At 43.4% G+C, this 26,561-nt stretch overlaps 1 protein-coding gene across 1 annotated transcript in view; it reads left to right on the top strand.

Annotated features, from left to right (window-relative positions):
* RFC5 (replication factor C subunit 5) overlaps positions 1-20,862 on the top strand; it is a gene marked incomplete in the record, with an annotated part of 128,945 nt that extends 108,083 nt beyond the window's left edge. Inside the window, 1 exon segment of the mRNA XM_053701683.1 lies at positions 20,503-20,862. Coding sequence (XP_053557658.1) covers positions 20,503-20,599 — 97 coding nt within the window.
* Between the last annotated feature and the right edge of the window lie 5,699 nt (positions 20,863-26,561).

The following is a 26,561-nucleotide window of genomic DNA, read 5'->3' as shown; positions in this document are numbered from 1 at the left end:
TCAGTCGGACAACATCACGACTGTAGCTTACATCAACCATCAGGGAGGGACAAGAAGCTCCCTAGCTATGATGGAAGTATCAAAGATAATTCGCTGGGCAGAGTCTCACTCTTGCCACCTGTCAGCAATCCACATCCCGGGAGTGGAGAACTGGGAGGCGGATTTCTTAAGTCGTCAGACTTTTCATCCGGGCGAGTGGGAACTTCATCCGGAGGTCTTTGCCCAAATACTTCGACGTTGGGGCAAACCAGAGATAGATCTCATGGCGTCTCGACAGAACGCCAAGCTTCCTCGTTACGGGTCCAGATCCAGGGATCCAGGAGCAGTCCTGATAGATGCTCTGACAGCACCTTGGGACTTCAGGATGGCTTACGTGTTTCCACCCTTCCCGTTGCTTCCTCGATTGATTGCCAGAATCAAACAAGAGAGAGCATCAGTGATTCTAATAGCACCTGCGTGGCCACGCAGGACTTGGTATGCAGACCTGGTGGACATGTCATCCTGTCCACCTTGGTCTCTACCTCTGAAACAGGACCTTCTGATACAGGGTCCCTTCAAACATCAAAATCTAACTTCTCTGAAGCTGACTGCTTGGAAATTGAACGCTTGATTTTATCAAGACGTGGGTTTTCTGAGTCAGTTATTGATACCTTAATACAGGCTAGGAAACCTGTTACCAGAAAGATTTACCATAAGATATGGCGTAAATACCTATATTGGTGTGAATCCAAAGGTTACTCTTGGAGTAAGGTTAGGATTCCTAGGATATTGTCTTTTCTACAAGAAGGTTTAGAAAAGGGTTTATCTGCTAGTTCATTAAAGGGACAGATCTCAGCTCTGTCCATTCTGTTACACAAACGTCTGTCAGAAGTTCCTGACGTCCAGGCTTTTTGTCAGGCTTTGGCCAGGATTAAGCCTGTGTTTAAAACTGTTGCTCCACCATGGAGTTTAAACCTTGTTCTTAATGTTTTACAGGGCGTTCCGTTTGAACCCCTTCATTCCATTGATATAAAGTTTTTATCTTGGAAAGTTCTATTTCTTCTGTTATGTGTGATCAGTCCACGGGTCATCATTACTTCTGGGATATAACTCCTCCCCAACAGGAAATGCAAGAGGATTCACCCAGCAGAGCTGCATATAGCTCCTCCCCTCTACGTCACTCCCAGTCATTCTCTTGCACCCAACGACTAGATAGGATGTGTGAGAGGACTATGGTGATTATACTTAGTTTTTATAACTTCAATCAAAAGTTTGTTATTTTACAATAGCACCGGAGCGTGTTATTGCCTCTCTGGCAGAGTTTGAAGAAGAATCTACCAGAGTTTTTACTATGATTTTAACCGGAGTAGTTAAGATCATATTGCTGTTTCTCGGCCATCTGAGGGAGGTAAAAGCTTCAGATCAGGGGACAGCGGGCAGATGAATCTGCATTGAGGTATGTAGCAGTTTTTATTTTCTGAATGGAATTGATGAGAAAATCCTGCCATACCGTTATAATGACATGTATGTATACTCTACACTTCAGTATTCTGGGGATGGTATTCACTGGAATTACTCTGTTAAAAGTACATTAAACCCTTTAATAGGTTTTTATTATGTTAAACGTTTTTTGCTGGAAGGTAGAATCGTTTGCATTTTCTGAGGTACTGAGTGAATAAATGTTTGGGCATTATTTTTCCACTTGGCAGTTGCTTGTTTTAATTGTGACAGTTTCGTTTCTCTCTCACTGCTGTGTGTGAGGGGGAGGGGCCGTTTTTGGCGCTCTTTGCTACGCATCAAAAATTTCCAGTCAGTTACTCTTGTATTTCCTGCATGATCTGGTTCATCTCTAACAGAACTCAGGGGTCTTCAAACTTCTTTGGAGGGAGGTAGATTCTCTCAGCAGAGCTGTGAGACTTATATATTGACTGTGATTAAAAACGTTGCTCTGTAATTTTTATGTTTCAAATTTAACTATTGTTACTTTACTAATGGGAACAAACCTTTGCTAAAAGTTGTGTTGTTTTTAAGGATTGATGCTATAACTGTTTTTTTCAGTTCATTATTTCATCTGTCATTTAATCGTTTAGTGTTTCTTTGAGGCACAGTACGTTTTTGTTAAATAAGATTGTAACCAAGTTGCAAGTTTATTGCTAGTGTGTTAAACATGTCTGATTCAGAGGAAGATACCTGTGTCATTTGTTCCAATGCCAAGGTGGAGCCCAATAGAAATTTATGTACTAACTGTATTGATGCTACTTTAAATAAAAGCCAATCTGTACAAATTGAACAAATTTCACCAAACAGCGAGGGGAGAGTTATGCCGACTAACTCGCCTCACGTGTCAGTACCTGCATCTCCCGCCCGGGAGGTGCGTGATATTGTGGCGCCTAGTACATCTGGGCGGCCATTACAGATAACATTACAAGATATGGCTACTGTTATGACTGAAGTTTTGGCTAAATTACCAGAACTAAGAGGCAAGCGTGATCACTCTGGGGTGAGAACAGAGTGCGCTGATAATACTAGGGCCATGTCTGATACTGCGTCACAGCTTGCAGAGCATGAGGACGGAGAGCTTCATTCTGTGGGTGACGGTTCTGATCCAAACAGATTGGATTCAGATATTTCAAATTTTAAATTTAAATTGGAGAACCTCCGTGTATTACTAGGGGAGGTTTTAGCGGCTCTTAATGATTGTAACACTGTTGCAATACCAGAGAAATTGTGTAGGTTGGATAAATACTTTGCGGTACCGGCGAGTACTGACGTTTTTCCTATACCTAAGAGACTAACTGAAATTGTTACTAAGGAGTGGGATAGACCCGGTGTGCCGTTCTCACCCCCTCCAATATTTAGAAAGATGTTTCCAATAGACGCCACCACACGGGACTTATGGCAAACGGTCCCTAAGGTGGAGGGAGCAGTTTCTACTTTAGCTAAGCGTACCACTATCCCGGTGGAGGATAGCTGTGCTTTTTCAGATCCAATGGATAAAAAATTAGAGGGTTACCTTAAGAAAATGTTTGTTCAACAAGGTTTTATATTGCAACCCCTTGCATGCATCGCGCCGATTACGGCTGCGGCAGCATTTTGGATTGAGTCTCTGGAAGAGAACCTTAGTTCAGCTACGCTGGACGACATTACGGACAGGCTTAGAGTCCTTAAACTAGCTAATTCATTCATTTCGGAGGCCGTAGTACATTTAACCAAACTTACGGCTAAGAACTCAGGATTCGCCATTCAGGCACGTAGGGCGCTGTGGCTAAAATCCTGGTCAGCTGATGTAACTTCTAAGTCAAAATTACTTAATATACCTTTCAAGGGGCAAGCTTTATTTGGGCCCGGTTTGAAAGAAATTATCGCTGACATTACAGGAGGTAAGGGCCACGCCCTGCCTCAAGACAAAGCCAAAGCTAAGGCTAGACAGTCTAATTTTCGTCCCTTTCGGAATTTCAAAGCAGGAGCAGCACCAACTTCCACTGCACCAAAACAGGAAGGAGCTGTTGCTCGTTACAGACAAGGCTGGAAACCTAACCAGTCCTGGAACAAGGGCAAGCAGGCCAGGAAACCTGCTGCTGCCCCAAAGACAGCATGAACCGAGGGCCCCCGATCCGGGACCGGATCTAGTGGGGGGCAGACTCTCTCTCTTCGCCCAGGCTTGGGCAAGAGATGTTCAGGATCCCTGGGCGCTAGAGATCATATCTCAGGGATACCTTCTAGACTTCAAATTCTCTCCCCCAAGAGGGAGATTTCATCTGTCAAGGTTGTCAACAAACCAGATAAAGAAAGAAGCGTTTCTACGCTGTGTACAAGATCTGTTATTAATGGGAGTGATCCATCCGGTTCCGCGGTCGGAACAAGGACAAGGGTTTTACTCAAACCTGTTTGTGGTTCCCAAAAAAGAGGGAACTTTCAGGCCAATCTTGGATTTAAAGATCCTAAACAAATTCCTAAGAGTTCCATCGTTCAAAATGGAAACTATTCGGACAATCTTACCCATGATCCAAAAGGGTCAGTACATGACCACAGTGGATTTAAAGGATGCTTACCTTCACATACCGATTCACAAAGATCATTACCGGTATCTAAGGTTTGCCTTCTTAGACAGGCATTACCAGTTTGTAGCTCTTCCATTCGGATTGGCTACGGCTCCAAGAATCTTCACAAAGGTTCTGGGTGCCCTTCTGGCGGTACTAAGACCGCGAGGAATTTCGGTAGCTCCGTACCTAGACGACATTCTGATACAAGCTTCAAGCTTTCAAACTGCCAAGTCTCATACAGAGTTAGTTCTGGCATTTCTAAGGTCGCATGGATGGAAAGTGAACGAAAAGAAGAGTTCTCTCTTTCCTCTCACAAGAGTTCCATTCTTGGGGACTCTTATAGATTCTGTAGAAATGAAGATTTATCTGACAGAAGACAGATTAACAAAGCTTCTAAATGCATGCCGTGTCCTTCATTCCATTCAACTCCCGTCAGTAGCTCAATGCATGGAGGTGATCGGCTTAATGGTAGCAGCAATGGACATAGTTCCCTTTGCACGTCTACATCTCAGACCGCTGCAATTGTGCATGCTGAGTCAGTGGAATGGGGATTACTCAGACTTGTCCCCTACTCTGAATCTGGATCAAGAGACCAGAAAATCTCTTCTATGGGGGCTTTCTCGGCCACACCTGTCCAGGGGGATGCCATTCAGCAGGCCGGACTGGACAATTGTAACAACAGACGCCAGCCTACTAGGTTGGGGCGCTGTCTGGAATTCTCTGAAGGCTCAGGGACAATGGAATCAGGAGGAAAGTCTCCTGCCAATAAACATTCTGGAATTGAGAGCAGTTCTCAATGCCCTTCTGGCTTGGCCCCAGTTAAAAACTCGGGGGTTCATCAGGTTTCAGTCGGACAACATCACGACTGTAGCTTACATCAACCATCAAGGAGGGACAAGAAGCTCCCTAGCAATGATGGAAGTATCAAAGATAATTCGCTGGGCAGAGTCTCACTCTTGCCACCTGTCAGCAATCCACATCCCGGGAGTGGAGAACTGGGAGGCGGATTTCTTGAGTCGCCAGACTTTTCATCCGGGGGAGTGGGAACTTCATCCGGAGGTCTTTGCCCAAATACTTCGACGTTGGGGCAAACCAGAGATAGATCTCATGGCGTCTCGCCAGAATGCCAAACTTCCTCGCTACGGGTCCAGATCCAGGGATCCGGGAGCGGTTCTGATAGATGCTTTGACAGCACCTTGGAACTTCGGGATGGCTTATGTGTTTCCACCCTTCCCGCTGCTTCCTCGATTGATTGCCAAAATCAAACAGGAGAGAGCATCAGTGATTCTAATAGCGCCTGCATGGCCACGCAGGACTTGGTATGCAGATCTAGTGGACATGTCATCCTGTCCGCCTTGGTCTCTACCTCTAAGACAGGACCTTCTGATACAGGGTCCATTCAAACATCAAAATCTAACTTCTCTGAAGCTGACTGCTTGGAAATTGAACGCTTGATTTTATCAAAACGTGGTTTTTCTGAGTCGGTTATTGATACCCTGATACAGGCTAGGAAGCCTGTTACCAGAAGGATTTACCATAAGATATGGCGTAAATACCTATACTGGTGCGAATCCAAAGGTTACTCCTGGAGTAAGGTTAGGATTCCTAGGATATTGTCCTTTCTACAAGAAGGTTTAGAAAAGGGTTTATCGGCTAGCTCATTAAAGGGACAGATCTCAGCTCTGTCCATCTTGTTACACAGGCGTCTGTCAGAAAATCCAGACGTCCAGGCCTTTTGTCAGGCTTTAGCTAGGATCAAGCCTGTGTTTAAAACTGTTGCTCCGCCATGGAGTTTAAACCTTGTTCTTAACGTTCTACAAGGAGTTCCGTTTGAACCCCTTCATTCCATTGATATAAAGTTGTTATCTTGGAAAGTGTTATTTTTAATGGCTATTTCTTCGGCTCGGAGAGTCTCTGAGTTATCAGCTTTACATTGTGATTCTCCTTATTTGATTTTTCATTCAGATAAGGTAGTTCTGCGTACAAAACCTGGGTTCTTACCTAAGGTAGTCACTAACAGGAACATCAATCAAGAGATCGTGGTGCCTTCCCTGTGCCCGAATCCTTCTTCAAAGAAGGAACGTCTTCTACACAATCTGGATGTAGTTCGTGCCCTCAAGTTCTACTTGCAGGCAACTAAGGATTTTCGACAAACGTCTTCCCTGTTTGTCGTGTACTCTGGTCAGAGGAGAGGTCATAAGGCTTCGGCTACCTCTCTCTCCTTCTGGCTTCGTAGCATAATTCGTTTAGCCTATGAGACTGCTGGACAGCAGCCTCCTGAAAGAATTACAGCTCATTCTACTAGAGCTGTGGCTTCTACTTGGGCCTTTAAGAATGAGGCCTCTGTTGAACAGATTTGCAAGGCTGCAACTTGGTCTTCGCTTCATACTTTTTCCAAATTTTACAAATTTGACACTTTTGCTTCTTCGGAGGCTATTTTTGGGAGAAAGGTTCTTCAGGCAGTGGTTCCTTCTGTATAATGAGCCTGCCTATCCCTCCCGTCATCCGTGTACTTTTGCTTTGGTATTGGTATCCCAGAAGTAATGATGACCCGTGGACTGATCACACATAACAGAAGAAAACATAATTTATGCTTACCTGATAAATTCCTTTCTTCTGTTGTGTGATCAGTCCACGGCCCGCCCTGTTTTTTAAGGCAGGTAAATATCTTTTAAATTATGCTCCAGTCACCACTTCACCCTTGGTTTCTCCTTTCTCGTTGATTCTTGGTCGAATGACTGGGAGTGACGTAGAGGGGAGGAGCTATATGCAGCTCTGCTGGGTGAATCCTCTTGCATTTCCTGTTGGGGAGGAGTTATATCCCAGAAGTAATGATGACCCGTGGACTGATCACACAACAGAAGAAAGGAATTTATCAGGTAAGCATAAATTATGTTTTTTAATGGCTATTTCCTCGGCTCGAAGAGTCTCTGAATTATCAGCCTTACATTGTCATTCTCCTTATTTGATTTTTCATTCGGATAAGGTAGTCCTGCGTACTAAACCTGGGTTCTTACCTAAGGTAGTTACTAACAGGAATATCAATCAAGAGATTGTTGTTCCTTCTTTATGCCCAAATCCTTCTTCAAAGAAGGAACGTCTACTGCACAACCTGGATGTAGTCCGTGCTCTAAAATTTTACTTACAGGCAACTAAGGAATTTCGACAAACGTCTTCTCTGTTTGTCATTTACTCTGGGCAGAGGAGAGGTCAAAAAGCTTCCGCTACCTCTCTTTCTTTTTGGCTTCGTAGCATAATTTGTTTAGCTTATGAGACTGCTGGACAGCAGCCTCCTGAAAGAATTACAGCTCATTCTACTAGAGCTGTGGCTTCCACTTGGGCCTTCAAGAATGAGGCCTCTGTTGAACAGATTTGCAAGGCTGCAACTTGGTCTTCGCTTCATACTTTTTCCAAATTTTACAAATTTGACACTTTTGCTTCATCGGAGGCTATTTTTGGGAGAAAGGTTCTTCAGGCAGTGGTTCCTTCTGTATAAAGAGCCTGCCTATCCCTCCCGTCATCCGTGTACTTTTGCTTTGGTATTGGTATCCCAGAAGTAATGATGACCCGTGGACTGATCACACTTAACAGAAGAAAACATAATTTATGCTTACCTGATAAATTCCTTTCTTCTGTAGTGTGATCAGTCCACGGCCCGCCCTGTTTTTAAGGCAGGTAAATATTTTTTAATTTATACTCCAGTCACCACTTCACCCTTGGCTTTTCCTTTCTCGTTGGTCCTTGGTCGAATGACTGGGAGTGACGTAGAGGGGAGGAGCTATATGCAGCTCTGCTGGGTGAATCCTCTTGCACTTCCTGTTGGGGAGGAGTAATATCCCAGAAGTAATGATGACCCGTGGACTGATCACACTACAGAAGAAAGGAATTTATCAGGTAAGCATAAATTATGTTTTTATCTGTAAAGAAATTATCACCAGACAACGAGGGGGAAGTTATGCCGACTAACTCTCCTCACGTGTCAGTACCTTCGCCTCCCGCTCAGGAGGCGCGTGATATTGTGGCGCCAAGTACATCAGAGAGGCCCATACAAATCACTTTGCAAGACATGGCTGCTGTTATGACAGAGGTATTATCTAAATTGCCTGAATTAAGAGGCAAGCGCGATAGCTCTGGGTTAAGGACAGAGCGCGCTGATGATGTGAGAGCCATGTCCGATACTGCGTCACAATTTGCAGAACATGAGGACGGAGAGCTTCATTCTGTGGGTGACGGATCTGATCCAGGGAGACCGGATTCAGAGATTTCTAATTTTAAATTTAAGCTTGAGAACCTCCGTGTATTGCTAGGGGAGGTATTAGCGGCTCTGAATGATTGTAACACGGTTGCAATTCCAGAGAAAATATGTAGGTTGGATAGATACTTTGCGGTACCGGTGTGTACTGACGTTTTTCCTATACCTAAAAGGCTTAAAGAAATTATTAGCAAGGAGTGGGATAGACCCGGTGTGCCCTTTTCCCCTCCTCCGATATTTAGAAAAATGTTTCCAATAGATGCCACCACACGAGACTTATGGCAGACGGTCCCTAAGGTGGAGGGAGCAGTTTCTACTTTAGCTAAACGTACCACTATCCCGGTGGAGGATAGTTGTGCTTTTTCGGATCCAATGGATAAAAAAATTAGGTTACCTTAAGAAAATGTTTGTTCAACAAGGTTTTATCTTACAGCCCCTTGCATGCATTGCGCCTGTCACTGCTGCTGCGGCATTCTGGTTTGAGTCTCTGGAAGAGGCCATTCGCACAGCTCCATTGGATGAGATTATGGCCAAGCTTAAAGCACTTAAGCTAGCTAATGCATTTGTTTCTGATGCCGTTGTACATTTAACCAAACTAACGGCTAAGAACTCCGGATTCGCCATCCAGGCGCGCAGAGCGCTATGGCTTAAATCCTGGTCAGCTGACTAAATCTAAATTGCTTAATATTCCTTTCAAGGGGCAAACCTTATTCGGGCCCGGCTTGAAAGAAATTATTGCTGACATTACTGGAGGTAAGGGTCATACTCTTCCTCAGGACAGGGCCAAATCAAAGGCCAAACAGTCTAATTTTCGTGCCTTTCGTAACTTCAAGGCAGGAGCAGCATCAACTTCCTCCGCTCCAAAACAGGAAGGAACTGCTGCTCGTTACAGACAGGGCTCGAAAGCTAACCAGCCCTGGAACAAGGGCAAGCAGGCCAGAAAGCCTACTTCTGCCCCTAAGACAGCATGAAGAGAGGGCCCCCTATCCGGAAACGGATCTAGTGGGGGCAGACTTTCTCTCTTCGCCCAGGCTTGGGCAAGAGATGTCAAGGATCCCTGGGCGTTGGAGATCATATCTCGGGGATATCTTCTGGACTTCAAAGCTTCTCCTCCACAAGGGAGATTTCATCTTTCAAGGTTATCAGCAAACCAAATAAAGAAAGAGGCATTTCTACGCTGTGTACAAGACCTCTTAGTAATGGGGGTGATCCACCCAGTTCCGCGGACGGAACAAGGGCAAGGGTTTTACTCAAATCTGTGGTTCCCAAGAAAGAGGGAACCTTCAGACCAATCTTGGACCTAAAAATCTTAAACAAATTCCTAAGAGTTCCATCATTCAAAATGGAAACTATTTGAACCATCCTACCCATGATCCAAGAGGGTCAATACATGACCACAGTAGACTTAAAGGATGCCTACCTTCATATACCGATTCACAAAGATCATTATCGGTATCTAAGATTTGCCTTTCTAAACAGGCATTACCAGTTTGTAGCTCTTCCCTTCGGGTTAGCTACGGCCCCGAGAATTTTTACAAAGGTTCTGGGCTCACTCCTAGTGGTGCTAAGACCGCGAGGCATAGTGGTGGCTCCGTACCTAGACGACATTCTGATACAAGCGTCAAGTTTTCAAATTGCCAAGTCTCATACAGAGATAGTTCTGGCATTTCTGAGGTCGCATGGGTGGAAGGCGAACGTGGAAAAGAGTTCTCTATCACCACTCACAAGAGTCTCCTTCCTAGGGACTCTGATAGATTCTGTAGAAATGAAAATTTACCTGACGGAGGCCAGGTTATCAAAACTTTTAAATGCTTGCCGTGTCCTTCATTCCATTCCACGCCCGTCAGTAGCTCAGTGCATGGAAGTAATCGGCTTAATGGTAGCGGCAATGGACATAGTACCATTTGCGCGCCTGTATCTCAGACCTCTGCAATTATGCATGCTAAGTCAGTGGAATGGGGATTACTCAGATTTGTCCCCTCTACTAAATCTGGATCAAGAGACCAGAGATTCTCTTCTCTGGTGGCTTTCTCGGGTCCATCTGTCCAAGGGGATGACCTTTCGCAGGCCAGATTGGACAATTGTAACAACAGATGCCAGCCTTCTAGGTTGGGGCGCAGTCTGGAACTCCCTGAAGGCTCAGGGATTATGGACTCAGGAGGAGAAACTCCTCCCAATAAATATTCTGGAGTTGAGAGCAATATTCAATGCTCTTCTAGCTTGGCCTCAGTTAGCAACACTGAAGTTCATCAGATTTCAGTCGGACAACATCACGACTGTGGCTTACATCAACCATCAAGGGGGAACCAGGAGTTCCCTATTGATGTTGGAAGTCTCAAAGATAATTCGCTGGGCAGAGTCTCAGTCTTGCCACCTGTCAGCGATCTACATCCCAGGCGTGGAGAACTGGGAGGCGGATTTTCTAAGTCGCCAGACTTTTCATCCGGGGGAGTGGGAACTTCATCCGGAGGTCTTCGCTCAACTGATTCATCGTTGGGGCAAACCAGATCTGGTTCTCATGGCGTCTCACCAGAACGCCAAGCTTCCTTGTTACGGATCCAGGTCCAGGGACCCGGGAGCGGCGCTGATAGATGCTCTGACATCCCCTTGGGTCTTCAACATGGCTTATGTGTTTCCACCATTTCCGATGCTACCTCGACTGATTGCCAAAATCAAACAGGAGAGAGCATCGGGGATTCTGATAGCGCCTGCGTGGCCACGCAGGACCTGGTATGCAGACCTAGTGGACATGTCGTCCTGTCCACCATGGTCTCTACCTCTGAGGCAGGACCTTCTAATACAAGGTCCTTTCAAACATCCAAATCTAATTTCTCTGAGGCTGACTGCATGGAGATTGAACGCTTGATCCTATCAAAGCGTGGCTTCTCGGAGTCAGTTATTGATACCTTAATACAGGCACGGAAGCCTGTTACCAGAAAAATTTACCATAAGATATGGCGTAAATATTTATATTGGTGCGAATCCAAGGGTTACTCATGGAGTAAGGTTAGGATTCCTAGGATATTGTCCTTTCTACAAGAGGGTTTAGAAAAGGGCTTATCTGCTAGTTCGTTAAAGGGACAGATTTCTGCTCTGTCTATTCTCTTACACAAAAGTTCCAGACGTCCAGGCTTTTTGTCAGGCTTTGGCTAGGATTAAGCCTGTGTTTAAGACTGTTGCTCCTCCGTGGAGCTTAAACTTGGTTCTTAAAGTTCTTCAAGGGGTTCCGTTTGAACCCCTTCATTCCATTGATATTAAGCTTTTATCTTGGAAAGTTCTGTTTTTGATGGCTATTACATTGGGATTCTCCTTATCTGATTTTCCATTCAGACAAGGTAGTTCTGCGTACTAAACCTGGGTTTTTACCTTAGGTAGTTTCTAACAGGAATATCAATCAGGAGATTGTTGTTCCATCATTATGTCCTAATCCTTCTTCAAAGAAGGAACGACTTTTACATAATCTGGACGTAGTCCGTGCCCTGAAGTTCTATTTACAGGCAACTAAAGATTTTCGTCAAACTTCTTCCCTGTTTGTCGTGTACTCTGGTCAGAGGAGAGGTCAAAAAGCTTCGGCAACCTCTCTCTCCTTTTGGCTTCGTAGCATAATACGTTTAGCCTATGAGACTGCTGGTCAGCAGCCCCCTGAAAGAATTACAGCTCATTCCACTAGAGCTGTGGCTTCCACCTGGGCCTTTAAGAATGAGGCCTCTGAACAGATTTGCAAGGCTGCAACTTGGTCTTCGCTTCACACTTTTTCAAAATTTTACAAATTTGACACTTTTGCTTCTTCGGAGGCTGTTTTTGGGAGAAAGGTTCTACAGGCAGTGGTTCCTTCCGTTTAAGTTCCTGCCTTGTCCCTCCCATCATCCGTGTACTTTGGCTTTGGTATTGGTATCCCATAAGTAATGGATGACCCGTGGACTGAATACACTTAACAAGAGAAAACATAATTTATGCTTACATGATAAATTTATTTCTCTTGTAGTGTATTCAGTCCACGGCCCGCCCTGTCTTTTTAAGGCAGATCTAAATTTTAATTAAAACTCCAGTCACCACTGCACCCTATGGTTTCTCCTTTCTTGTCTTGTTTCGGTCGAATGACTGGATATGACATGTAAGGGGAGGAGCTATATAGCAGCTCTGCTTGGGTGATCCTCTTGCAACTTCCTGTTGGGAAGGGAATATATCCCATAAGTAATGGATGACCCGTGGACTGATACACTACAAGAGAAATAAATTTATCAGGTAAGCATAAATTATGTTTTTTAAGGCTGAGGAGACATCGAGTGAGATGGGCGGGGCCTATTTTCACGCCTCAGATGCGCAGTTAGTTTTATCAGCAAGAAGCAAGCTCTAACTCCTGAGGGCCCTGGTGTATGTTTCTGGCCAAATCAAAGCTTTTACCCTCCATTTTCGATCCCTGAGGGCAGGTAGGGCCACAGCAGGGCTGTGGAGTGTTTTGTTCCGGCTCTGGGCCTATTTTCAATCCGGTTTGCAAATTAAGGGGTTCATTGTTAAAAAAAATTGTGGTGCAATCTTAACTACCTATATTGTGTCTACATACAAAATTTGGAAAAATGTGGTGCCATGTGTAGGCTGTTTTGCAGGTAGTGTATGCTTTTTTTCTCTTAAAGTCGCAGTTCCGTTTTTTAAGATTATTTATTTCACTAAATAAAGTGTTTTCATGCTTGTTTGTAGTCATTACTAGCATGTTCAACATGTCTGACATTGAGGAAAGTCAATGTTCAATATGTTTAGAAGCCATTGTGGAACCTCCACTTAGAATGTGTCCCTCATGCACTGAAAGGTCAATAAATTGTAAAGAACATATTTTTGCTAATTCTCCCCAAGTGTCACAACCATTAACGCCCGCACAAGTGACTCCAAGTACTTCTAGTGCGTCTAATTCTTTCACCCAGGAAGATATGGCCGCAGTTATGAATACTACCCTCACAGTGGTTTTATCTAAGCTGCCTGGGTTGCAGGGGAAGCGCAGTAGGTCTGGTGTGAGAACAAACGCTGAGCCCTCTGACGCGTTATTAGCCATATCCGATGTACCCTCACAATGTTCTGAAGGGAGAGATTTCTGAATCAGGAAATATGTTCCCTCAGACAGATTCAGATATGACGGCTTTTAAATTTAAACTAGAACACCTCCGCTTATTGCTCAGGGAGGATTGTGACCCTATTGTAAATTGTGTAAAATGACAGATTCCTAGAGGTTCCTTCCTACACTGATGTTTTTCCGATCCCTAAGAGGATTTCGGAAATTGTTACTAAGGAGTGGGATAGACCAGGTATTCCGTTCGCTCCCCCTCCTACTTTTAAGAAAATGTTTCCCATATCTGACGCCGTGCGGGACTCGTGGCAGACGGTCCCTAAGGTGGAGGGAGCTATTTCTACCCTGGCTAAGCGTACAACTATACGTATCGAGGACAGTTGTGCTTTCAAAGATCCTATGGATAAAATATTTGTTCACTAAGGTTTTCTTCTCCAACCTATAGCGTGCATTGTTCCTGTAACTACTGCAGCGTCCTTTTGGTTCGAGGCTCTGGAAGAGGCTCTTCAGGTTGAGACCCCATTAGATGATATTTTGGATAGAATTAGGGCTCTCAAGCTAGCTAATTCTTTCATTACAGATGCCGCTTTTCAATTGGCTAAATTAACAGCGAAGAATTCAGGTTTTGCCATTTTAGCGCGTAGAGCATTATGGCTTAAGTCCTGGTCTGCTGATGTGTCATCAAAAGCTAAGCTTTTAGCCATCCCTTTCAAGGATAAGACCCTATTTGGGCCTGAACTGAAAGAGATTATTTCAGACATCACTGGAGGGAAAGGCCATGCCCTTCCTCAGGATAAGACGAATAAGATGAGGACCAAACAAAATAATTTTCGTTCCTTTCGGAACTTCAAAAGTGGTCCTTCTACCTCTTCCCCTGCCGCAAAGCAAGAGGGAAATTTTGCTCAATCCAAGTCAGTCTGGAGACCTAACCAGACTTGGAAAAAGGGTAAACAGGCCAAGAAGCCCGCTGCTGCCACCAAGACAGCATGAAGGGGTAACCCCCGATCCGGGACCGGATCTAGTAGGGGGCAGACTTTCTCTCTTCGCTCAGGCTTGGGCAAGAGACGTTCAGGACTCCTGGGCTTTAGAAATAGTAACCCAGGGGTATCTTCTAGATTTCAAAGATTCTCCCCCAAGGGGGAGATTCCATCTTTCTCAATTGTCTGTAAACCAGACAAAAAGAGAGGCGCTCTTACGCTGTGTAGAAGACCTATATAGCATGGGAGTGATCTGCCCAGTTCCGAAAACAGAACAGGGGCAAGGGTTCTACTCCAATCTGTTTGTGATTCCCAAGAAAGAGGGAATCTTCAGACCAATTTTGGATCTCAAGATCCTAAACAAATTCCTCAGAGTCCCATCCTTCAAGATGGAGACCATTCGGACTATTTTACCAATGATCCAGGAGGGTCAATATATGACCACCGTGGACTTAAAGGATGGGTATCTACACATTCCTATCCACAAAGAACACCAGTTCCTCAGGTTCGCCTTTCTGTACAAGCATTACCAGTTTGTGGCTCTTCCCTTTGGGTTGGCCACAGCTCCAAGTATTTTCACAAAGGTGCTAGGGTCCCTTCTGGCAGTTCTAAGGCCGCGGGGCATAGCTGTGGCGCCTTATCTGGACGATATCTTAATCCAGGCGTCAACTTTCCAACTAGCCAAGTCTCACACGGGCATCGTGGTGGCTTTTCTAAGATCTCACGGGTGGAAGGTGAACATACAAAAGAGTTCACTTATCCCTCTCACAAGAGTTCCATTCCTGGGAACTCCGATAGATTCGGTGGACATGAAAATTTTTCTGACGGAGGTCAGGAAATCAAAAATTTTTATCCATCTGCCGAGCTCTTCATTCAGTTTCAGAGGTACCTGAAATTACGGGGGTAGATTGCAGCTTCTGCTGCTTGATAAATCTACCCCAAGATCTAAATTTGCACAAATCTTAGTGTGTTCCACTTTCACAAAGAGTGTTGAATGCTGCTAGTGGCCACCATCTTCTGCATTTGTGTGCTAATGAAATAGCCAAATGCACATGTCTACTATGCATGGTCTTGCATTGTCTTTAAAGGTTCTATTCCTCTTGCCCATTTCTTTAGCCAGGAGAGTGTCTGAGCTTTCAGCTTTATCCAATGTCCCTCCTTAAGTGATTTTTCATCTGAATAAGACCAACTACTCCTATCTTCCTGAGGTAGTTTATTTGGATAATATTAACCTCTTCCTGTCTTTAGGACGTTTTATGCCATCCTAACTTCACTGGACTTTAGCGCCCTTAGGACGGCATAGAACCTCCTAGCCATTTGGCTGTATTGAAGCCAAAGGTGCTTCCTGAATGGGATCACGGGCTGGAGGGTGTGCCCTAGCGTCATAGGCACTCCCCCCAGACACGATCCCATCATTGAAATCACGCAGTCGTTCCACTTTTTACTTGTTTACATCAGAATGTTGTTCCGATGTATACAAATAAGTCAGGTCGGGAAGGGGTTAATAAGGAAATTGTGGTTCCATTATTATGTACAGCTCACAACAATTCTAAGGAGTGACTTCTTCACAACCTAGATGTGAGAGCACTGACATTTTACCTCTCTGTGCATTCATTTTTCTGGACCTTGTAAATTTACTTTAGCCATTTAAGAGGATGACTTCCCTCTGAGCACATTACTGGTTATTAAACTAGAACATTTGCCTTCTCCTGGGCCTTCAGGAATGAGTCTTCCATCAAACAAGCTAGTAAAGCAGCTGTCTGGTCTTCCTTACATACTTTTACTAAATGTTGTCACTGACGTTTTTGCCTCTTCAGTAACATACCTTTCTTAAAGGAACATGAAACTTAAAATTAATCTTTCATAGTTCAGGTAGTGCTTTGGATTTTTAAAGAATTTGTGAATTGTCAGTATGTCCAATTACTTTTGAGCCCTTGAGAATGAGGCACAATTTATGAAAATTGCTGTTATAGTTACTTCAATATTTTCTTCTATAAGGTACGATGAGTCCACGGATTCATCCTTTACTTGTGGGATATTATCCTCCTGCTAACAGGAAGTGGCAAAGAGCACCACAGCAGAGCTGTCTATATAGCTCCTCCCTTAGCTCCACCTCCCAGTCATTCTCTTTGCCTACTCTAAATACTAGGAAGGGTAAAGTGAAAGAGGTGATAAAATATTAGTTTTTAATTTCTTCAAGCAAGAGTTTTTTGTTTTAAATGGTACCGGTGTGTACTATTTACTCTCAGGCAGCAGATGGATGAAGACTTCTGCCTGGAGGATGATGATCTTAGCCTTTGTAACTAAGATCCAGTGCTTTTCCCACAGAGGCTGAGGGGTACAAGAAACTTCAGTGTGAGGAACATTTTCATGCTATATAGCAGTGAGGTATGTTCCGTCATTTTTTTCTGGAGAGACTGTGTATTTCAGAAAGGCTGACAGTATCCCCATGAGGGTAAGGGTAAGCAGTAATCCTAAGAGCTATAGAAAAGCATTACTAAGCTTGCATAAGGGGCTAATTAGAAAAATGGTTGACACTGAGTTTTGAATGCTTGTGGGCAAACGTTTTATGAACTGGGAGTGCTGTTAACGTTTTGTGGGCAGTAACGTTTTTTGGGCAACTTTATTGAGGGTACACTTGGCTTATTTTTTGGGTCTCAGAACCCATATGGCTAGTTTAAAACCGCTCTGGTGCGGTTCTTTGAGGCTTTAGAGACATTGAGTGAGATGGGCGGGGCCTATTTTCGCGCCACAGATGCGCAGTTGTTTTCACTCAGCAAGCTCCAACTCCTGAGGTCCCTTGTTGATATTTTGGGCCAAATCGAAGCTTTAACCCCATATTTACTATCCTTGAGGGCTGTGGCAAAGTGCTGGGGGGTGTTTTTTTTCCAGATTTAGGCCTGATTTCAATCTGGTTTGCACATTTAGGGGGTAAATGTTAAATTTCCTTGTGGGGCAAACTTAACTACACATATTGAGTCTGCTTGCAAAAATTTGAAAAATTTGGTGCATTTTAAAGCAGTTTTGCAGAACGTGTATGCTTTTTTTCTCTTAAAGGCGCAGTACCGTTTTTTAAGATTATTTATTTCACTAAATAAAGTGTTTTCATGCTTGTTTGTAGTCATTACTAGCCTGTTCAACATGTCTGACATTGAAGAAAGTCATTGTTCAATATGTTTAGAAGCCATTGTGGAACCCCCACTTAGAATGTGTTCCTCATGCACTGAAAGGTCAATAAATTGCAAAGAACATATTTTAGCTACTAAAAGTATGTCGCAGGATGTTTCTCAGTCCGAAGGGAATCAGGTTATGCCATCTAATTCTCTCCAAGTGTCACAACCATTAACGCCCGCACAATGGACGCCAAGTACTTCTAGTGCGTCTAATTCTTTCACCCTGCAAGATATGGCCGCAGTTATGAATACTACCCTCACAGAGGTTTTATCTAAGCTGCCTTGGTTGCAGGGGAAGCGCAGTAGGTCTGGTGTGAGAAGAAATGCTGAGCCCTCTGACGCTTAATTAGCCATATCCGATGTATCCTCACAATGTTCTGAGTTGGGGGTGAGGGATTTGCTGTCTGAGGGAGAGATTTCTGATTCAGGAAAGATGTTCCCTCAGACAGACTCGGATATGACGGCTATTAAATTTAAACTAGAACACCCCCGCTTATTGCTCAAGGAGGTTTTAGCGACTCTGGATGATTGTGACCCTATTGTAGTTCCAGAGAAATTGTGTAAAATGGACAGATTTCTAGCGGTGATGTTTTTCTGGTCCCTAAGAGGATTTCGGACATTGTTACTAAAGAGTGGGATATACCAGGTATTCCGTTCGCTCCCCGTCCTACTTTTAAGAAAATGTTTCCCATATCAGACACCATGCGGGACTGGTGGCAGACGGTCCCTAAGGTGGAGGGAGCTATTTCTACCCTGGCTAAGCGTACAACTATATCTATTAAGGACAGTTGTGCTTTCAAAGATCCTATGGATAAAAAATTAGAGGGTCTCCTAAAGAAAATATTTGTTCATCAGGGTTTTCTTCTCCAACCTATAGCGTGCATTGTTCCTGTAACTACTGCAGCTGCTTTTTGGTTCGAGGCTCTGGAGGAGGCTCTTCAGGTTGAGACCCCATTAGATGATATTCTGGATATAATTAGGGCTCTCAAGCTAGCTAATACTTTCATTACAGATGGCTAAATTAGCGGCAAAGAATTAAGGTTTTGCCATTTTAGCGCGTAGAGCGTTATGGCTTAAGTCCTGGTCTGCTGATGTGTCATCAAAATCTTAGCTTTTAGCCATCCCTTTCTAGGGTAAGACCCTATTCAGGCCTGAACTGAAAGAGATCATTTCAGACATCACTGGGGGGAAAGGCCATGCCTTTCCTCAGGATAAGACAAATAAGATGAGGACGAAACAAAATGATTTTCGTTCCTTTCGAAACTTCAAAGGTGGTCCCTCTACATCTTCCCCTGCTGCAAAGCAAGAGGGGAATTTTGCTCAATCCAAGTCAGTCTGGAGACCTAACCAAACTTGGAACAAGGGTTAACAGGCCAAGAAGCCCGCTGCTGCCACCAAGACAGCATGAAGGGGTAGCCCCCGATCCAGGACCGGATCTAGTAGGGGGCAGACTTTCTCTCTTTGATCAGGCTTGGGCAAGAGACGTTCAGGACTCCTGGGCTTTAGATATCGTAACCCAGGGATATCTTCTAGATTTCAAAGATTCTCCTCCAAGGGGGAGATTCCATCTTTCTCAATTGTCTGTAAACCAGACAAAAAGAGAGGCGTTCTTACGCTGTGTAGAAGACCTATATACCATGGGAGTGATCTGCCCAGTTCCGAAAACAGAACAGGGGCAGGGGTTCTACTCCAATCTGTTTGTGGTTCCCAAAAAAGAGGGAACCTTCAGACCAATTTTAGATCTCAAGATCCTAAACAAATTCCTCAGCGTCCCATCCTTCAAGATGAAGACCATTCGGACTATTTTACCAATATTCCAGGAGGGTCAGTATATGACCACCGTGGACTTAAAGGATGCGTATCCACAAAGATCATCACCAGTTCCTCAGGTTCGCCTTTCTGGACAAGCATTACCAGTTTGTGGCTCTTCCCTTCGGGTTGGCCACAGCTCCCAGAATTTTCACAAGAGTTCCATTCCTGGGAACTCTGATAGATTCGGTGGACATGAAAATTTTTCTGACGGTGGTCAGGAAATCAAAGATTTTAACCATCTGCCGAGCTCTTCATTCCATTCCTTGGCCGTCAGTGGCTCAGTGTATGGAGGTAATAGGACTAATGGTAGCGGCAATGGACATAGTTCCGTTTGCTCGCTTGCATCTCAGACCACTGCAACTATGCATGCTCAAACAGTGGAATGGGGATTACGCAGATTTATCTCCTCAGATAAATCTGGATCAAGAGAACAGAGACTCTTCTTTGGTGGTTGTCACAGGATCATCTGTCCCATGGAATGTGTTTCCGCAGGCCAGCATGGGTCATAGTGCTTCTTCGGAGGCTATTTTTTGGAGAAAAGTTCTTCAAGCAGTGATGCCTTCTGTTTAACCATCTGTCTTGTCCCTCCCGTTCATCCGTGTCCTGTAGCTTTGGTATTGTATCCCACAAGTAAAGGATGAATCCGTGGACTCGTCGTACATTATAGAAGAAAAGTAAATTTATGCTTACCTGATAAATTAATTTCTTCTGTGGTACGACGAGTCCACGGCCTGCCCTGTCATTTTAAGACAGATTAATTTTTTTTATTTTAAACTTCAGTCACCTCTGCACCTTGTAGTTGGAGTGGAGCTAAGGGAGGAGCTACAAAGACAGCTCTGCTGTGGTGCTCTTTGCCACTTCCTGTTAGCAGGAGGATAATATCCCACAAGTAAAGGATGAATCCGTGGACTCGTCGTGTCGTACCATAGAAGAAATTCATTTATCAGGTAAGCATAAATTTACTTTTTTGTTAAACCCCTTGAATTAATGCTGAAATTAAAGTCTGCATTTCTATCACATCTTAAATGATTAATTTTAAATCTTTTGTGGTGGAATGCAGAGCCAAAAACTATGGAAATGTCCCTGTCCAAATACTTATGGATCTTTCTTTAAATTGAATGTGTTTCTTGGTGCAGTTTGTTTTTTTAATAAAAATTCTTTACATGTACATTTTAAGTTAATTTAAAATGTAATATTTCCTTTACAGACACAGATTGGCTGCTGGGACAAGTGAAAAAATTCAGCTAAGCTCCCTTATAGCTGCATTCCAAGTTACCAGGGACATGATTGTAGCTGAAGCTTAGTGCCAGCAAGGAGCGGTATCTGAAAACATGCTATGCCTTCAAGATTACTCAAGGACAAAGCAAGAAGAATAAATAAATTAAAACAAACTGTAGATAAATGTTATTTCATTCTATTTTAAGAATGGTAAAGGAAGTTGAGACATGAAATTAAAATATGGATATTTTGAAGTGAGTATACAGAATAAAAATGTCATACTTGTTTTAAAAAAAAGCATAGTTTTCATTGTTTTGCTTACATTTAATAAATAAAAATATAAATGTCACATTGGTTTATCCATTGTATATGCTATTAAGGGTGAAGTGAATTCCTTGTTATACAGTGTGATCATTTACTGGCTAAGCATATTACCCACACTGATGAGAAATAACATGACAGACTAATTATTAACACCCTTGAACTCGTGTATTCAGAAGTGCTGCAGTTTTTATTTTCTTCTTTCATTTGATTTGTGATCAAACAAACCTTGAACTGTGGGGTTTTAACCCTTACCTGCCGCTAGAACGTTCCATGCCATCCTCGCTGGGCTTTAGTGCCGTTAGGACAGCATGGAAAGTACTAGGTGTTTGGCTGTCCTGAAGTCATAGCCGCTTGCTAAATGGGATTGCGGGCTGAACGGCGTGCCTAGCATCATAGGCACTCCCCTCTAACCAGATCCCATCATTGAAATCATGCAATCGCATGAACGTTCCCGTGATTTCATTTTTAACTTAGTTGTTTACATTGGAACTTTGTTCTGATGTAGACAAATAAGTCCCGTCAGGAAGGGGGTTAAATTTGAATCTGTTTACCTAAAAAAATAAAAATGTATGCTTAACCTGATAAATTAATTTCTTTCATTGTGGTTAGAGTCCACAATACATTACTTTTGAGAATTAGGAGAAGGCAAAGATTCCCAAATGCCAAGAGCTCTATTAAACCCCTCCCACCTTACTGGAAACCTGTGGAAGGCTTTTGACTAATTCCCAACAGGTGAAAAATGTCACTTCCCATACTCCAAATACATACCTCCAACAAACAATGCACTCTGAAGGGAAATGGGCCTCAACTCAGACTGAGAAACCCCTCTCACTGAAGAATAACACGCACATCTTCATTTTTCACCTTCCTCCAGCGGAGGCAAAGACAAGACTATTAACCAGTGAGGTGGGAGGGGTTTTATAGAGCTCTTGGGATTTGAGAATCTTTGACTCCTCTTAGTAGCACAGTAATTCCAAGGAGTAATGGATTGTGGACTCTCACCACCTGTATGAAAGAAAACATTTTTAAATGCTTTAACTGTACTGGGCACCCATTTGTTTTTTGTTTTATGTGCATCTATTGAAGATAAGGATTGTAGCACATGAGCCAATAGGACTATTATGATACATAATTTTAAAAAAGGCCATTGTAGAAAGCATAAATTATACAGAAGGAAATTAAATTATCTGTTAAGCATAAGGAGAGTCCAGGGCATCATTCCTTACTGTTGGGATATACTTAACCTGACCACAAGGAGGAGGCAAAGACACACCCCAGCCAAAGGCTTAAATATATCTCCCACTTCCCCCAGTCATTCTGCCGAGGGAGCAAGGAACAGTAGGAGAAATATCAGTATAAATGGTGCCAGAAGAAAAATATAATTTAGAGGGCCACCCATCTGAGAACACGGATGGTGGCCGTGGACTCGCCTTATACAGAAGGAAATTATCTGGTAAGCATAATTTATGTTTTCCTTCTTAATATAAGGAGAGTCCACAGCATCATCCCTTACTGTTGGGAAAACTATACCCAAGGTCTAGAGGACACTGAATAATAATGGGAGGGAGAAAGAGAGGCGGACCCTAATCTGAAGCCACCACAGCCTGCAAAACCTCTCTCTCGAAAGCTGCTTCAGCCAAAGCAAAAACATCAAACTTGTAAAATTTAGAAAAACATAATTTATGTAAGAACTTACCTGATAAATTGATTTCTTTCATATTGGCAAGAGTCCATGAGCTAGTGACGTATGGGTTATACAATCCTACCAAGAGGGGGAAAGTTTCCCAAACCTCAAAATGCCTATAAATACACCTCCCACCACACCCACAACTCAGTTTTACAAACTTTGCCTCCTATGGAGGTGGTGAAGTAAGTTTCTGCTTAATTTTTATGATTTCTTCTATGATAAGCGCTTCTAAGCATTCTGAAGCCCAATTCCTCTCAGAGTACAGTGTTTGTCAGAGGGATGTGAACAGAGTATCACCTATTGATTTTTATGGTTTCTTTCACGGGAAATCTTTTCAAGGGTTCTCTGTTATCGGTCGTAGGGATTCATCTCCTACCTCCCTTTTCAAATTGACGATATACTCGTATACCATTACCTCTGCTGATAATTTTCAGTACTGGTTTGGCTATCTGCTATATGTGGATGGGTGCCTTCGGTAAGTATGTATCATTATTTAAGACACTCTCAGCTATGGTTGGCGCTTTATGTATTTTTATAAAGTTCTAAATATGTGTTTACTTATATTTGCCATGAGTTTATGTATATTTCATGTTTTAGGAAATTATTTTTTATCTTTTTTTTTATTTTTATTGTATATTTTTAATACACCCACAACTCAGTTTAACGAATAGCCAAGTAGCGAGGTGATAAAATAAGGAGTAAAAAAGCATACAAAAGAGGAACTGGAAATATAATTGTACTTTTATACAAAAATCATGACCACCATAAGAAAAGGGTGGTCCTCATGGACTCTTGCCTATATGAAAGAAATTCATTTATCAGGTAAGTTCTTACATAAATTATGTTTCTCTTGTTAAGTGTAGTCAGTCCACGGGTCATCCATTACTTATGGGATTATATCTCTTCCCCAACAGGAAGTTGCAAGAGGATCACCCAAGCAGATCTGCTATATAGCTCCTCCCCTCACATGTCATATCCAGTCATTCTCTTGCAAGCTAACTAACGATAGGTTGTTGTGAGAGGTCTGTGGTGTTTTTAAACTTAGTTTATTTCTTCAATCAAAAGTTTGTTATTTTAAATGGCACCGGAGTGTGCTGTTTGTTTCTCAGGCAGCATTAGAAGAAGAATCTGCCTTCGTTTTCTATGATCTTAGCAGACGTAACTAAGATCCACTGGCTGTTCTCGCACATTCTGAGGAGTGAGGTAACTTCAGAAAAGGGGAATAGCATGCAGGGCCCCCCTGCAAACGAGGTATGTGCAGTAAATTATTTTTCTAAGCAATGGAATTGACTGAGAAATTACTGCTGATACCAATGTAATGTAAGTACAGCCTTAAATGCAGTGGTAGCGACTGGTATTAGGCTGAGGAGTGTGTGTACACTGAAGTATTTTTCTAGGGAATGGAATTTGACTCAGAAAATACTGTTAATACTGAAGTATTGTGTGAGCCTTAACTGCAGTAAAAGCGACTGGTAGCAGGCTTATTAATAACACTTCATAACTTTTAAAATGTATGTTCAAAACGTTTACTGGCATGTTAATCGTTTTTTGTGAAGTACTTGGTGATAAAACTTATTGGGGCATGATTTTTACCACATGGCTAACTTTTGTTTCTGCATAGAAACAGTTAACTGAGCTTTCCCACTGTGTAATATGAGTGGGAGGGGCCTATTCTTAAAGGCACAGTAGCGTTTTTTATATTGCTTGTAAATTTATTTGAAAAGTATTTTCCAAGCTTGCTAGTCTCATTGCTAGTCTGTTTAAACATGTCTGACACAGATGAATCTGTTTGTTCACTATGTATGAAGGCCAATGTGGAGCCCCATAGAAAATTGTGTACTAAATGCATTGATGTAACTTTGAATAAAAGTCAGTCTTTACATGCAAAGAAATTATCACCAGACAACGAGGGGGAAGTTATGCCGACTAACTCTCCTCACGTGTCAGTACCTTCGCCTCCCGCTCAGGAGGTGCGTGATTTTGAGGCGCCAAGTACATCAGGGAGGCCCTTACAAATCACTTTGCAAGACATGGCTACTGTTATGACAGAAGTATTATCTAAATTGCCAGAATTAAGAGGCAAGCGTGATAGCTCTGGGTTAAGGACAGAGCGCGCTGATGATGTGAGAGCCATGTCCGATACTGCGTCACAATTTGCAGAACATGAAGACGGAGAGCTTCATTCTGTGGGTGACGGATCTGATCCAGGGAGACTGGATTCAGAGATTTCTAATTTTAAATTTAAGCTTGAGAACCTCCACATATTGCTAGGGGAGGTATTAGCGGCTCTGAATGATTGTAACACGGTTGCAATTCCAGAAAAATGATGTAGGTTGGATAGATACTATGCGGTACCGGTGTGTACTGACGTGTTTCCTATACCTAAAAGGCTTACAGAGATTATTAGCAAGGAGTGGGATAGACCCGGTGTGCCCTTTTCCCCTCCTCCCATATTTAGGAAAATGTTTCCTATAGACCCCACCACACGAGACTTATGGCAGACGGTCCCTAAGGTGGAGGGAGCGGTTTCTACTTTAGCTAAGCGTACCACTATCCCGGTGGAGGATAGTTGTGCTTTTTCAGATCCAATGGATAAAAAGTTAGAAGGTTACCTTAAGAAAATGTTTGTTCAACAAGGTTTTATCTTACAGCCCCTTGCATGCATTTCGCCTGTCACTACTGCGGCGGCATTCTGGTTTGAGTCTCTGGAAGAGGCCATTCGCACAGCTCTATTGGATGAAATTATGAACAAGCTTAAAGCACTTAAGCTAGCTAACGCATTTGTTTCTGATGCCGTCGTACATTTAACCAAACTTACGGCTAAGAACTCCGGATTTGCCATCCAAGCGCGCAGAGCGCTATGGCTTAAATCCTGGTCAGCTGACGTGACTTCTAAATCTAAATTGCTTAATATTCCTTTCAAAGGGCAGACCTTATTTGGGCCCGGCTTGAAAGAAATTATCGCTGACATTACGGGAGGTAAGGGCCATGCTCTACCTCAGGACAGGGCCAAATCAAAGGCCAAACAGTCTAATTTTCGTGTCTTTCGTAACCTCAAGGCAGGAGCAACATCAACTTCCTCCTCTCCAAAACAGGAAGGAGCTGTTGCTAGTTACAGACAGGGCTGGAAAACTAACCAGTCCTGGAACAAGGGCAAGCAGGCCAGAAAACCTGCTGCTGCCCCTAAGACAGCATGAAGAGAGGGCCCCCTATCCGGAAACGGATCTAGTGGGGGGCAGACTCTCTCTGAAACCAAGGTGAGCGCGGTGTAGCTGCATCCGGAACCGGCAAATACGAAAGTCACACCAAGTCCTCCAATGAGAAAGGCTGAGAGAGTGCCGTAGCCAGCGATATGACTCAGGATCGCCCAAAGGTAAAATTAGGAAAGAGAGCGGCAGGCACTACAAAAACCAAGCGGGCTCACACTAAAGTTTGAAAAATCAAAAAAAACTTTAATGTAAGTTATCTCAAAAGTATACAGATAAGGCAGGACACAAGTACAGGGGGGTGAAAAAAGTGTGACAAGGAAGGCCTGACGCGTTTCGCGCCCCCTAGTGGCGCTTAATCATAGGCCACTAGGGGGCGCGAAACGCGTCAGGCCTTCCTTGTCACACTTTTTTCACCCCCCTGTACTTGTGTCCTGCCTTATCTGTATACTTTTGAGATAACTTACATTAAAGTTTTTTTTGATTTTTCAAACTTTAGTGTGAGCCCGCTTGGTTTTTGTAGTGCCTGCCGCTCTCTTTCCTAGGCAGACTCTCTCTCTTCGCCCAGGCTTGGGCAAGAGATGTCCAGGATCCCTGGGCGTTGGAGATCATATCTCAGGGATATCTTCTGGACTTCAAAGCTTCTCCTCCACAAGGGAGATTTCATCTTTTAAGGTTATCAGCAAACCAAATAAAGAAAGAGGCATTTCTACGCTGTGTACAAGACCTCTTACTAATGGGGGTAATCCACCCAGTTCCGCGAACGGAACACGGGCAGGGATTCTATTCAAATCTGTTTGTGGTTCCCAAGAAAGAGGGAACCTTCAGACC

This window comes from Bombina bombina, chromosome 2 (assembly GCF_027579735.1).
Source record: "Bombina bombina isolate aBomBom1 chromosome 2, aBomBom1.pri, whole genome shotgun sequence".
Lineage (NCBI taxonomy): Eukaryota > Metazoa > Chordata > Amphibia > Anura > Bombinatoridae > Bombina > Bombina bombina.
The sequence above is the reverse complement of the archived record's forward strand: the minus strand, read 5'-3'. Positions and strand labels throughout refer to the sequence as shown.